Source organism: Sapajus apella, unplaced genomic scaffold (assembly GCF_009761245.1).
Source record: "Sapajus apella isolate SASKATOON/1434 unplaced genomic scaffold, GSC_monkey_1.0 scaffold22, whole genome shotgun sequence".
NCBI lineage: Eukaryota > Metazoa > Chordata > Mammalia > Primates > Cebidae > Sapajus > Sapajus apella.
In genome coordinates this window covers 19,149,220-19,162,215 of record NW_022436962.1, presented here as the reverse complement: position 1 = coordinate 19,162,215, position 12,996 = coordinate 19,149,220, and the positions used below count along the sequence as shown (strand labels likewise).

General features: G+C 36.0%; 1 protein-coding gene across 3 annotated transcripts in view; it reads left to right on the top strand.

Moving 5' to 3' along the window:
* Positions 1-12,996, top strand: part of USH2A (usherin) — a 763,828-nt gene that overhangs the window by 92,680 nt on the left and 658,152 nt on the right. For all 3 annotated transcript variants that reach the window (XM_032289234.1, XM_032289233.1, XM_032289235.1), the window contains 2 exons: positions 193-414; positions 1,810-1,903. In XM_032289234.1, the coding sequence (XP_032145125.1) occupies positions 193-414; positions 1,810-1,903 (316 nt within the window). The remainder of the gene's footprint in view (positions 1-192; positions 415-1,809; positions 1,904-12,996) is intronic.

Here is a 12,996-nt window from a genome sequence, read left to right as displayed (position 1 = left end):
TTCATTATGTTTTCAAGGAACTGTTTTAGTGTTAAACTCATGTAATGTTTGTATCTGAAATGTGTGGAATATGCTTTTTCTAGAATGATTTAAGCTTTTATGACACTGTGTAATAATTTCTCAACATCTTGATTTCTGTTTTGCCAAAAATATAAATAGATTTTCATGACGTCAAATTTCTTTCATTAACAGTTTTACTCCATATTCCCGTGGCAATGTCACTTTTAGCATCCTGACACCTGGACCAAATTATCGTCCTGGATACAATGACTTCTATAATACCCCATCTCTTCAAGAGTTCGTAAAAGCCACGCAAATAAGGTTTCATTTTCATGGACAGTACTACACAACTGAGACTGCCGTCAACCTCAGACACAGATATTATGCAGTGGATGAAATCACCATTAGTGGGAGGTATTATTATGAATTTTGTTTTCAACAAGGTTTTTGTCATACCTATTTAACAGCACATTAAGATTTCAGAGCAAGCCAGATTTCAAGCTTTACATTTTGAAACGATTTTGTACTCTATGATTTTAGGGGAAGATCTATATGTGAGTCTTTTCTGGATATAACATTGTCATGGAATTGATTTTCAAAAGCTGTTGCTTTTAGAAGTTACGACACTCTGAATCTGACTTAGAAATGATTTACCTAATATGTTACTTTATTTTTTATATAATATAATTTTCAAATATTCTTGAAAGCATGAAGAAGCATCTGGATTTGGTGTTGTAACTATAGTACCAGAGAGTTTTTAAGTACGGATCTTGGTCTACCTAAGTTCATAATGCACAGTTACATGGGGAATACTTGTATTTCTTTAGTGGAAAGATCTGATGTGCCCTAAGTAGTTTATAAATGTCTGATCATAATTGAGAACATGACTCACAATATTTAAAAAGAAATGATAGCTGCAAACCTAAGAAGCCTACTCTCTAACATAAAAATGTACATATAGAATATATTAAAATAAGTTGTTTTAGAGGAATGATAGGCCTTGTGAATAAAATATGTCTTTAAAAGCAGAACGGAATGCCAGTATATAAGCATTGTTTGTTTGCTAAGTCATAGCATAATGAACAAAGTAAAACTATTAAATATTCATCATCTAACTTTGGAAAAAAAGAAAAAAAATGAAATGTGTTAACTACATTCTGCAGTTTATTCTGAACTTCATATTCTTTTTATTGACAGGGTTTTGCTCTGTCACCCAGGCTGGCATGCAGTGGCACAATCATGGCTCACTGCAACCTCGACTTCTGGGCCTCATGTGGTCCTCTCATCTCAGCCTCCCAAGTGACTGGGACTTACAGGCATGTGCCACCATGCCCGGCTGATTTTTTTCACTTTTTGTAGAGATGGGTTTTTACCATGTTACTCAGGTGAACTCCTGACTTGAAGCCATCTACCTGCCTTGGTCTCCCAAAGTGCTGGGATTATAGGCATGAGCCACCACACCCAGCCTGAATTTTATATTCTTAACTGTATTTTAAATAGTTTAATAAATGCCTTCCGTTGGTACATGGCTGATATAGATACAAAGAATTCCATTTCCCTTTTGAGGTTGGCTTGAAAATTGTCTTTATAATGCGGTGGTTTGATATGGGTGACAGTCCTTCTGATATTTCCAGATAAATTAAAACTTACATGAATATCCACACCATTAAGGAAAAACTGATTTTGTATCGATTAAATATACAAAAATCTTCTTTGTTGAATTTACACAATGTATATAGTCCTAGGGCCTTAAATACATTCACAGTTGATTTGCTGTTCCTTAGGAGTGTGTGATGCTTATGTTTGCAGATGTCAGTGCCATGGTCATGCCAATAACTGCGACACGACAAGCCAGCCATATAGGTGCCTCTGCTCCCAGGACAGCTTCACTGAAGGACTTTACGTGAGTTCTATTTTATTCACAGAAATCTAAAAAAATAAAATAGTAGAGATGGTGACTAAATTCTATGAAATTAATTTTGGCCTAACTAATGAAAATAAATTTAAAAACTGATATGAGCTTAAAATGTCAATTATTGCAGAGTTTTTGAATAGAAAAAATAACAGCCATCAATTATGTTGAAATTGCATTTTTAAAAAATAATTTCAACCAGAGAAATTACAGCTGAAACCAAACCCTAAGGTTTTTCTTCTTTTTTTGTTTTTCTTTGTTTCATCAACATTATCATTTTTTATAAGACCATTTTTAATGTGTCTGGATAGCATGGAACTAAACAAAAAAATAGTTTGATTCCTACTAAAGAGAATTTATACAAAGGTATCTATAAACAAGAAAAGGATCTGTAGATGCAGAACAATTTGTATGTATTTATGTGAATCAAGGTTCATTTATTGCTAATATCAGGCATTTAAAGTAATTAACTTGAAACTCTGTAGTAAAATGATTTATGAGTTATGTTACTTTAGTTTGTGATGGTTAGGGGAATTCCATAGTTGAGGTGGAAATTTAGCTTTATCTCTGTGGAAAAAAAAAATCGAGAGACGTTTGTTGGTAGGAATATCGAGCAACAACATCAGAAATAGCTGATATGAAAGACAGTTCAGCAGCAGTAACAATCATACCAATAATGAGAGTAGGTAAGATAGACTCTTTAGTAAATATGTTTGAGATGATTAACTGCTAATTTGCAAGAAAATCAAATTAGAGCTCTACCTGATGGTATGTACAAAAATATATGTGGCTTAAGCTTTTAAAGTAGAAAAGAACTATAAGTACATTAAAATAAAGATTAGAAGAATACTTCCATATCTTAAGTTGAGAGCTTTTATCAGCTAAACAAATGAAATATAAACAGAAACAAACATCTGGAGTTATGAAGGAAATTAATGACATATTATGTTATATAAATATTTAAAATTCTAAACAGTGTAAGGGCTAACATAAATGTAATGCAGTGATAAATGATGGATTGATAGAAAATATTTATATCATATCATCAGGTGAAGAGTTAAAATTCCTAATATACAAGAAGCATTTACAGAATATTAAGAAAAATGTCTGATAAAAATAAGCAAATATATGAACAAGCAATTTACAAATGAACAAATTATAATTTTAATTTACACATAAAATGTTACCCAACCTCAGTTTTAATCATATTCAGCAATTGTTTTTAATATTTCAAATTAGCAGAAAATATAAAGATTGGTGTCATTTAGTACTTGTGAGAATATAACCTTTAACGCATCACTGATGGGACTGCCAATTGATGCAATTGTTTTGGAAGACAATTTGAGCACATCTACTAAAATTAAATGTTCAAATATAGTGAACTGCATTATATAATTGCTGTCATTCTAAAAAGCAGTTCTTTAATGACAAGTGTATGGAATGGTGGGTTAGTCTATTTGCATTGCTTTACAGGAAGACCTGAGACTGGGTAAATAATAATGAAAAGAGGTTTATTTGGCTCATGGCACTGCAGGCTGTACAAGCATGGTGCCAGTATCTGCTTGGCTTCTGGTGAGGCCTCAGAAAGCTTACAACCATGGCAGAAGGCAAAGCCAGAAGCCAGGCTTTTTTAAACAGCCAGTTCTTGCATGAACTAACAGAGTCTGATCTCACTACTGAAGGGAGGGCACTTCGTGGAGAATCCACCCCTGTGACCCAAACACCTCCCACCAGGCCCACTTCCAACACTGGGGATCATATTTCAACATGAGATTTGGATGGGACAAACATCCAAACTATAACAAATGCTTATATTTCTATCATTTTGTTACATAAATACGGGGTTATATGTTAGTGCATTTTAGCTTTTAAGGTGGTAGCATTGTCTCATACACCCCTGTATGACTTATGAACTTCTCTGCCTTCTGGACCTGACCCTATGCTTGTGTTTTAGTTATTTCACTTCTCTATGCAATTTGTTTTAGGATTTTATAGAGCATCTTGCTTTTTAAAAAACCATCTGTCAAGGTTTTGGCGAACTCCATTTCTGTCTTCTAATTCTTACTCTGATCTATCAAATTTGCATTTGACTATAACATTAGTGAGAATAGTTCAATGGCATGAGTATTACCTTTAATGCAGACTTTCTCTAGCACTTTTATGATGTAGTCCTATCCCTCAGTTTCAACTCACAGCCTTTGATTTGGTTATAGCCTACTTTCGTTCTATGTGCTCAAACCAAAACTTTCATGTTCTAATTTAGATATCCTTTGGAATTTATTTTCTAGTTCACTGCTTTATATACATCTAGTCCTCATCATTAGTCAGTATTTGTTTTGAAAGAAGAAATCTTTTATGGTTTTCTTTTTGGATTTCTAATGTCTAGAGTCTACATTTAATTTGGTTAGTATATCATAAGAAAAAATCTTTATAGAAGAACTGATTTTAATATGCTTGATTGTATGGCTTATGATACTGTCACAGAAATGAAATTAATTGGACTAACTTGATTGAGTCACACTTTACTGAGCCATAATTGTGTATTGAAATTTTTGCCAATTTTATTTGTTCTAGATTTTAAAGTTGAAGTAACATTTATTCTGTTTTTCTACTGTCTTCTTTTGATCCCTTAAGATGGACACTTACTTCCTTATAATCAGTGATTTCTTTCATTAACCTTGTTCTCTCCTCCACAAAACCACAAACACCCCAGTTAAAAAATGCTTTGGGTTGAATTTAGTAGGGCACCTTGAACTGAATATATCTAGTATTTGCAAGCAATAGTTTGGCTAATACCTTCATATGATAAGTTATTTTCTGAGCTTCTCAGTCCATATTAGTCTCTTTCATTTGCTTTTGATGTCCTGTCTTGTTTCTTTCTTTCTCTCTCTTTAATTGCTCACAGTTAAGTGTTTGATATTTTCTGATTCTTGGATGATTTCATGCTTTCCTTTAAAAATAGAGCCATTAAATGAATGAAGGCTTATGATTGGTTTCTGAAGTCAAATTGGGATTTTCAGACTTGGTCTCAGGTGGTGACTATTGGATTATGAACTAGTGAAATAATTAACTATAATTTGGGTTGAGAATACATTTTAATGCTTCTTATTTAGACATTAAGTACCTTTTGAAAACAAAAATGTAAAAGTAAACTTTTGTGTTGTTCCTCCTTGGCATATTTTAGTAATTTGTGAATTTAGCCATAAATTTTAAAAAGCAACAAATATAATTTACTTATCAAAGCTTGGCAAATGCAGCTGCAGTGGAAAAGTCAATAGACTGTTAAGTTGAATGATTTCTCAGTCCTATGATATTTTTAACAATGTGTTGAAAATGAAAAATTATTTTATAGAAGCATTCATAGGCATGACATTCTACTTTGTTATCATTCAAAGAGAAAAGTTGCGTTATAGTAATTGGAAAATATACCTATTCTAGTGCTTTCCGTGTTGTTCTTCTTTTAAAAATAATACATTTTAATGTAAGTCATTCATTTCCTATTGGGATCCATGTTCTTTTTAAAGACCTGGACATAATCCAAAAAGAATGTCTTCAATTCCACAGTATTATGCTATCCATTAATAATATTACTCAATAAACAGAGCTTTTGTGAATTATATTACAGACATTTGGCAAACAGATGAAAATGTAAGCGTTGAAAATATGCCAGTTCTTGGCAATTGTCTTTCCTGTGAGAAAGTGTTTTTAGTAGAGAAAATGAATGAAGTTGAGAGAAAGTAGAATGGTGAATTCAGGGGCAGGTTCACATACTTAGCCATTCTAAGCAATTATCCATATGAAATATTATTCATTTGTTTATAAGGTCAGTGTCAGAAATTGGCAGCCCACAGGTCAAAACGGCATTTAAACAGTTTTAATTTAATGTTCAACAAGAGTTTTCTCTCTAAAACATTTATTCTTCAACATTTTTTTTGTTTGTTTGTTTTGTTTTTTTGTTTTGTTTTTTTTTTGAGAGGGAGTCTCGCTCTGTTACCCAGGCTGCAGTGCAGTGGCATGATCTCAGCTCACTGAAACCTCTACCTCTCTGCTTCAAGGGATTCTCCTGCCTCAGCCTCCCAAATAGCTGGGACTACGGGTGTGTACCACCACATGCGATTAATTTTTTGTAGAGATGGGTTTCACCTTGCTGGCCAGGCAGGTCTTGAACCCCTGACCTCAAGTGCTCCACCTAACTTGGGCTCCCAAAGTGCTGGGATTACAAGCAGGGGCCACCACTTCTGGCCCTCAACTTTTATATTAAGTTCAGGGGAACATGTGTAGGATGTGCAGGTTTGTTACCTAGGTAACGGTGTGCTGTGGTGGCTTGTTACATAGATCATCCCATCACCTAGGTATTAAGCCCAGCAACCATTAGCTATTCTTCCTGATGTCTTTCCTCCTCTCCCACCATCCCTGAGAGGCCTCATTGTGTGTTGTTCCTCACCATGTGTCCATGTGTTCTCATTATTTAGATCCCAATCATAAGCGAGAATAGGTAGTGTTTGATTTTCTGTTCCTGTGTTAGTTTGCTGAGGATAATGACTTCCAACTCTATTCATGTCCCTGCAAAAGACATGATCTCAATTCTTTTTATGGCTGCATAGTATTCCATGGTGTATATGTACCACATTTTGTTGTTGTTGTTGTTGTTGTTTTCCCGAGATGGGGTCTTGCTCTGTGGCTCAGGCTGCAGTGCAATGTACCTCATTTTCTTTATCCAGTCTATGATTGACTGAGGTTGATTTCATGTGTTTGCTATTGTGAAAAACACTGCAATGAACATGTGTGTTCATGTAATCTTTAAAATAGAATGTTTTATATTCCTGGTAATACACAGTAATGGGATTGCTGGGTCAAATGATATTTCTGCCTCTAGGTATTTGAGAAATCGCCACACTGCCTTCCAAAGTGGCTGAACTAATTTATACTCCCACCAAGAGTGTAAAGGTGTTCCTTTTTCTCTGCAACCTTGGAGCTTCTCAACAGCAAAAGAAACTATCATCAGAGTGAACAGTCTATAGAATGGGAAAAAAATTTTGCAATCTATCCTTCTGACAAAGGTCTACTACCCAGAGTCTGGAAGGAACATAAACAAATTTACAAGAAAAAAAAAACCTATTAAAAATTGGGCAAAGAACATGAACAGACAGTTCTCAAAAGAAGACACACATGGCCAACAAACTTGGAAAAAAGCTCAACATCACTGACCATTAGAGAAACGCAAATGAAAACCACAATAAGATACCATCTTACTCCAGTCAGAATGGCAATTATTAAAAAGTTAAAAAACAACAGTTACAAATTTTTAATTCCTTGCTTATCTTAATCGGAACATAGTGTAACACTGTCTCCATTTCCCCCCTGGCAAAAACTCACTGACTCAGGGTAGCAGTTACCCCATTTAGAACAGTATCACTCTTTGATTTGCTACAACATTACTATCTATATTCTTATATCTTGGCAACCTCACTTTGATGAACTATATGGTCTTCAAAGACTGAGCTTCTGAACCTTATAAAGCAAAACTTATTGATAGATTGAGACACTGGAAGCTAGAATACATTATTAATTCTGAATATAGCAAAACCAGCTGTCCATTGCTATATTCATTGTTAACTTTTATCTCTTTTACTCCTTTATAAAAATAAAAACTCACAGATAACCAAAAACAACTCAAGAAAATCTATTAGCAAAGACAATGCTGACTCTGAGATGAAATTAAAGCCAGGCTTACTTTTTTATTACATTTTTTGACATCTAAAAACATTTACCTTGGGGAGCCTCACTGATTGTCCTTTGTACTCTATGACCAGGAACTCTGATACATTTTAGTATTGTTTGGCAATTTTAAGGCCTTGACTTTATGATACATATCATAAATAATATGGTATATTTAACTAATTGAGAATACTCTTAGAATACTTGTCTCATTTATTCCTAAGAATGAGAAAAAGCTGTAAATGATTAATTTTCTAGGCCCACTTTAGAACTGATTTAGGGTGAAACAAATCCAAAATCCTAGATGCTATTCATTAACTTTCCTACAGAGTTAAACATTTCAAAGTAGAATTTAGAAATACATGGCATTGAACTTGCATGAATCATTATCTATCTCACAAGTTACAAACACATATGTTCTTTATAGATGTTTAATTTTATTTAGACAAAAAATAGTTACTGTTACTTGCACTGTTTAAAGTAAACTTTTAATTTTGAGATAATCAAAATTTATATACAATTTTAAGAAATACTATAAAGACATTTTGTGTACTCTACCAATTTGGCCCATGGTAACATCTGGCAAAACTAGTATTTTTTATTTTTAAATAAAAAATGTAATTTGTGTACAATAAAATGTACCCACTTAAAAATAGATAGTTTGGGGATATCAGTGATGGCCGAAGAGGAACATCTCCAGAGTGCAGTTCACAGAAAGAACAATGCAGAGGGTGAGTGCTCACCACATTTCCAAACAAGTTTTCACTGCCCACAGACCAGGAGATTCCCAAGCCGAAAAGCACCATGAGTTTTCAGCATGGCTGTTTCAGCCGGCGCCACGGGTTGGCACACAGAAACTCACAAATCTGGGGGCCGTTTCAACTGGTGCCTGGAATGCCTGGGAGACAGAGCTTCCCATTCAACTGAAAGGGAGGGAGCTGAGACAGGAAGCCAGGTGATCTGGCTCAGCAAGTACCTCCCCCACAAAACAAGCAATCTGAAATGCTCTGGACTGAGAGTTTTGCAGCAAGCGCAGCTGGACCTGGGAGAGTCCAGCTCAGTGGGGGGAAGGGCATCCGCCACTACCGAGGCAGTCTGCCAATACTGAGGCAGTTCACACAGCAGCTGGGCAGAGCCTGTGGCAGCTTAACAACACCTCTGCTGGCAGACTGTGACTAGACTACTCTGTGTGGGGCAGGGCATCTATGGAAAAAAGGCAGCAGCATGTCAAGAACTTAAAGCTGACCTTCCTAGGACAGAGCACCTGGGAAAAGAGGCATTTATGAGTTCTGCTGTAGCAGACTTAAAGGTACCTGCCCAGCAACTCTGCACGGAACAATGGAGCGCCCAGCACAACACTTGAGCTCCTATAAGGGACAGACTGTCTCCTCAAGCAGCTCCCTGACCCCCGTATACCCAAAGAAACACCTCATAAAGGAGAGCTCGGGCTGACATCAGGTGGGTACCCTTCTGAGATGAAGATAACAGAAGGAGAAAACTGGCAGCAACCCTTACTTTTCTGCAGCCTCCATGGGTGATCCCCAGGCAAGCAGGGTCTGGAGTGGACCTCCAGCAGTCCTGTAGCAGAGGGTCATGACTGTTAGAAGGAAAACTAAGAAACAGAAAAAATAGCTTCAACATCAACAAAAAGGACATCCACTCAGAGACCCCATCTGAAAGTCACCAACTGCAAGACATAGGTAGATAAAGCTACGAAGATGGGAAGAAACCAGCACAAAAAGGATGAAAACACCCAAAACCAGAATGCCTCTCTTCCTCCAAGGGATCACAACTTCTCACCAGCTAGGGATCAGATAGATGGAGAATGAATCAGATGAATTCACAGAAGCAGGCTTCAGAAGGTGGGTAATAACAAACTTCTCAGAGCTAAAAGAACTTGTGCTAACCCAATGCAAACAAACTAAGAACCTAGAAAAAAGGTTAGATGAGATGCTACCTAGAATAAACAGCTTAGAGAAGAATATAAATGACTTAATGGAGCTGAAAAACACAGCACAAGAACTTCACGAAGTATACACAAATTTCAGTAGCCGAATCAACCAAGCAGAGGAAAGGATATCAGAGATTGAATATCAACTCAATGAAATAAAATGAGAAGGCAAGAATAGAGAAAAAATAGTGAAAAGAAATGAACAAATCCTCCAAGTAATATGGGATTATGTGAAAAGACCTAATCTACATTTTATAGGTGTACCTGAATGTGACGGAGAGAATGAATCCAAGTTGGAAAACACTCTTCTGGATATATCCAGGAGAACTTCCCCAACCTAGCAAGGCAGGCTAATATTCAAGTCCAGGAAATACATAGAACACCACAAAAATATTCCTCAAGAAGAGCAACCCCAAGTCACATAATTGTCAGATTCACCAGGGTGGAAATGAAGGAAAAAATGCTAAGCGCAGCCAGAGAGAAAGGTCAGGTTATCCACAAAGGGAATTCCTCACACACAGCAGATCTCTCCACAGAAACCCTAGAAGCTAGAAGAGAGTGGGGGCCAATATTCAACATTCTTAAAAGAACTTTCAATCTAGAATTTCATATACAGCCAAACTAAGCTTCATAACAGAAGAAGAAATATAATCCTTTATGGAGAAGCAATTGCTCAGAGATTTTGTCACCCCAGGCCTGCCTTACAAGAGCTCCTGAAAGAAACACTAAACAAGGAAAGGAACAACCAGTACCAGCCACTCCAAAAACATACCAAATAGTAAAGAGCATCAACACAATGAAGAAAATGCATCAATTAACAGGCAAAACATCCAGCTAGCATCAAAATGGCAGGATCAAATTCACACATAATAATATTAACCTTAAATGTAAATGGGCTAAATGCCCCAGTCAAAAGACACAGACTGGCAAATTGGATAAAAAGACCCATAGGTGTGCTGTATTCAGGAAACCCATCTCACATGCAAGGACACACATAGGCTAAAAATAAATGGATGGAGGAAGATTTATCAAGCAAATGGAGAGCAAAAAAAAGCAGGAGTTGCAATCTTAGTCTCTGATAAAATGGACTTTAAATGAACAAATATCAAAAGAGACAAGGGCATTACATAATGGTAAAAGGATCAGTGCATCAAGAGCTAACGATCCTAAATATATACGCACCCAATACAGGAGCACCCAGGTACATAAAGCAAGTTCTTAATGACCTGCAAAAAGACAGACTCCCACACAATAATAGTGGAAGACTTTAAAACTCCACTGTCAGTATTAGACAGATCAATGAGACAGAAATTAGCAAGGATATCCAGGACTTGAACTGAGACCTGGACCAAGCAAACCTAATAGACATTTACAGAACTCTCCACCCCAAATCCACAGAATATACATTCTTCTCAGCACCACATCACACCTACTCTAAAATTGACCACATAATTGGAAGTAAATCACTCCTCAGCAAATGCAAAAGAACAGAAATCATAACAGCCTTTCAGACTACAGGCAACCAAATTAGAGCTCAGAATTAAGAAACTAACTCAGAATTGCACAACTTCATGGAAACTGAACAAGTGGCTCCTGAATGTTGACTGAATAAATAAATGAAGGCAGAAATAAAGATGTTCTTTGAAACCAATGAGAACAAAGACACAATGTACAGAATCTCTGGGACACATTTAAATCGGCATTTAGAGGGAAATTTATAGCAATAAATGCCCACCAGGGAAGTGATGAAAGATCTAAAATTGACACCCTATCGTCAAAATTGAAAGAGCTAGAGGATCAAGATAAAAAAGAAAAAAACTCAAAAGCCAGCAGAAGACAAGACACAACAAGATCAGAGCAGAACTGAAGGAGATAGACACATTAAAAAAAAAAACCCTTCAAAAAATCAGTACATCCAGGAGCTGTTGTTTAGAAAAGATCAGCAAAATAAACAGACCACTAGCCAGATCAATAAAAAAGGAAAAAAGCAAAGAATCCAGTAGATGCAATAAAAAACGATAAAGGGGATATCACCACCAGTTCCACAGAAATACAAACTGCCATCAGAGATTACTGCAAACAACTGTATGCACACAAACCATTAAACCTGGAAGAAATACATGAATTTCGCTCCCAAGCCGAAACCAAGAAGAAGTTAAAACCTTGAACAGACCAATAACAAGGGCTGAAGTTGAGGCAAATAGCCTACCAACCAAAAAAAAAAGTCCAGGTCCGGATGGGTTCACAGCTGAATTCTACCAGATGTACAACGAGGAGCTGGTACCACTCCTTCTGAAACTTTTCCAAATAATACAAAAAGAGGGAATCCTTCCCAAATCATTTTAAGAGTCCAATATCATCCTGATACACCCAGCAGAGACTAAACAAAAAAGAAAACTACAAGCCAATATCCATGATGAACATAGATGCAAAAATCTTCAATAAAATACTGGCAAAGGGAATGCTTCCAATTTTTGCCCATTCAGTATGATATTGGCTGTAGGTCTGTCATAAATAGCTTTTAATATTTTGAGATATGATCCATCAATGCCTAGCTTATTGAGAGTTTTTAGCATAAAGGGCTGTTGAATTTTGTCAAAGGCATCCTCTGCATCTATTGAGATAATCATGTGGTTTTTGTCTTTGATTCTGTTTATGTGGTGGATTACATTTATAGACTTGCATATGTTGAACCAGCCTTGCATCCCCAGGATGAAGCCTACTTGATTGTGATGGATAAGCTTTTTGATGTGCTGTTGCAATCGGTTTGCCAGTATTTTATTGAAGATTTTTGCATCTATGGTCATCATGGATATTGGCCTGTAGTTTTCTTTCTTTTTCTTTCTTTTTTTGTTTAGAACCTAAAGTGCAATAAAATGTATATAAAAAATATAGTTTGATGAGTTTTGGCATATGTGTACCCTGTTTAATCACCATCCCTGTCAAAATATGGAATGTTTATCTCTCCCAAAGATTCTCTTATGCTTCTTTGTAGTTGGTGCTGTCCCTAAACCCCCAATCCCAGGAAACCACCACTCTTCTTTCTATCACTATGATTATTTTTGCCTGTTCTAAAATTTCATTGCATAGTTATTTGGTATGCATTATTTTGGTACATAGGCTTTTTAATCCCACCTCACCCCCCTTTTTAGATGATTCTCAAATTGTGCTGTTAACTTTACTGCAAAATAGTATCTCTGGCCCGCTTAATCAGAAATCCATTATAACTATCAAAATGTATATATTAAGCTCATAGGTAAAGAATATCAAGCTAGGAATTGGAAGCCTGGGTTTGCCTGTCAACTAACATATTTGCAAATCTATAACATATCTATTACTTCTTTTTCTTATCTAGTACTTTATTTGATCTAAGAGTTCAAGTGCTAATAGAAACTAGTTTTAAGAAAAATGTTAC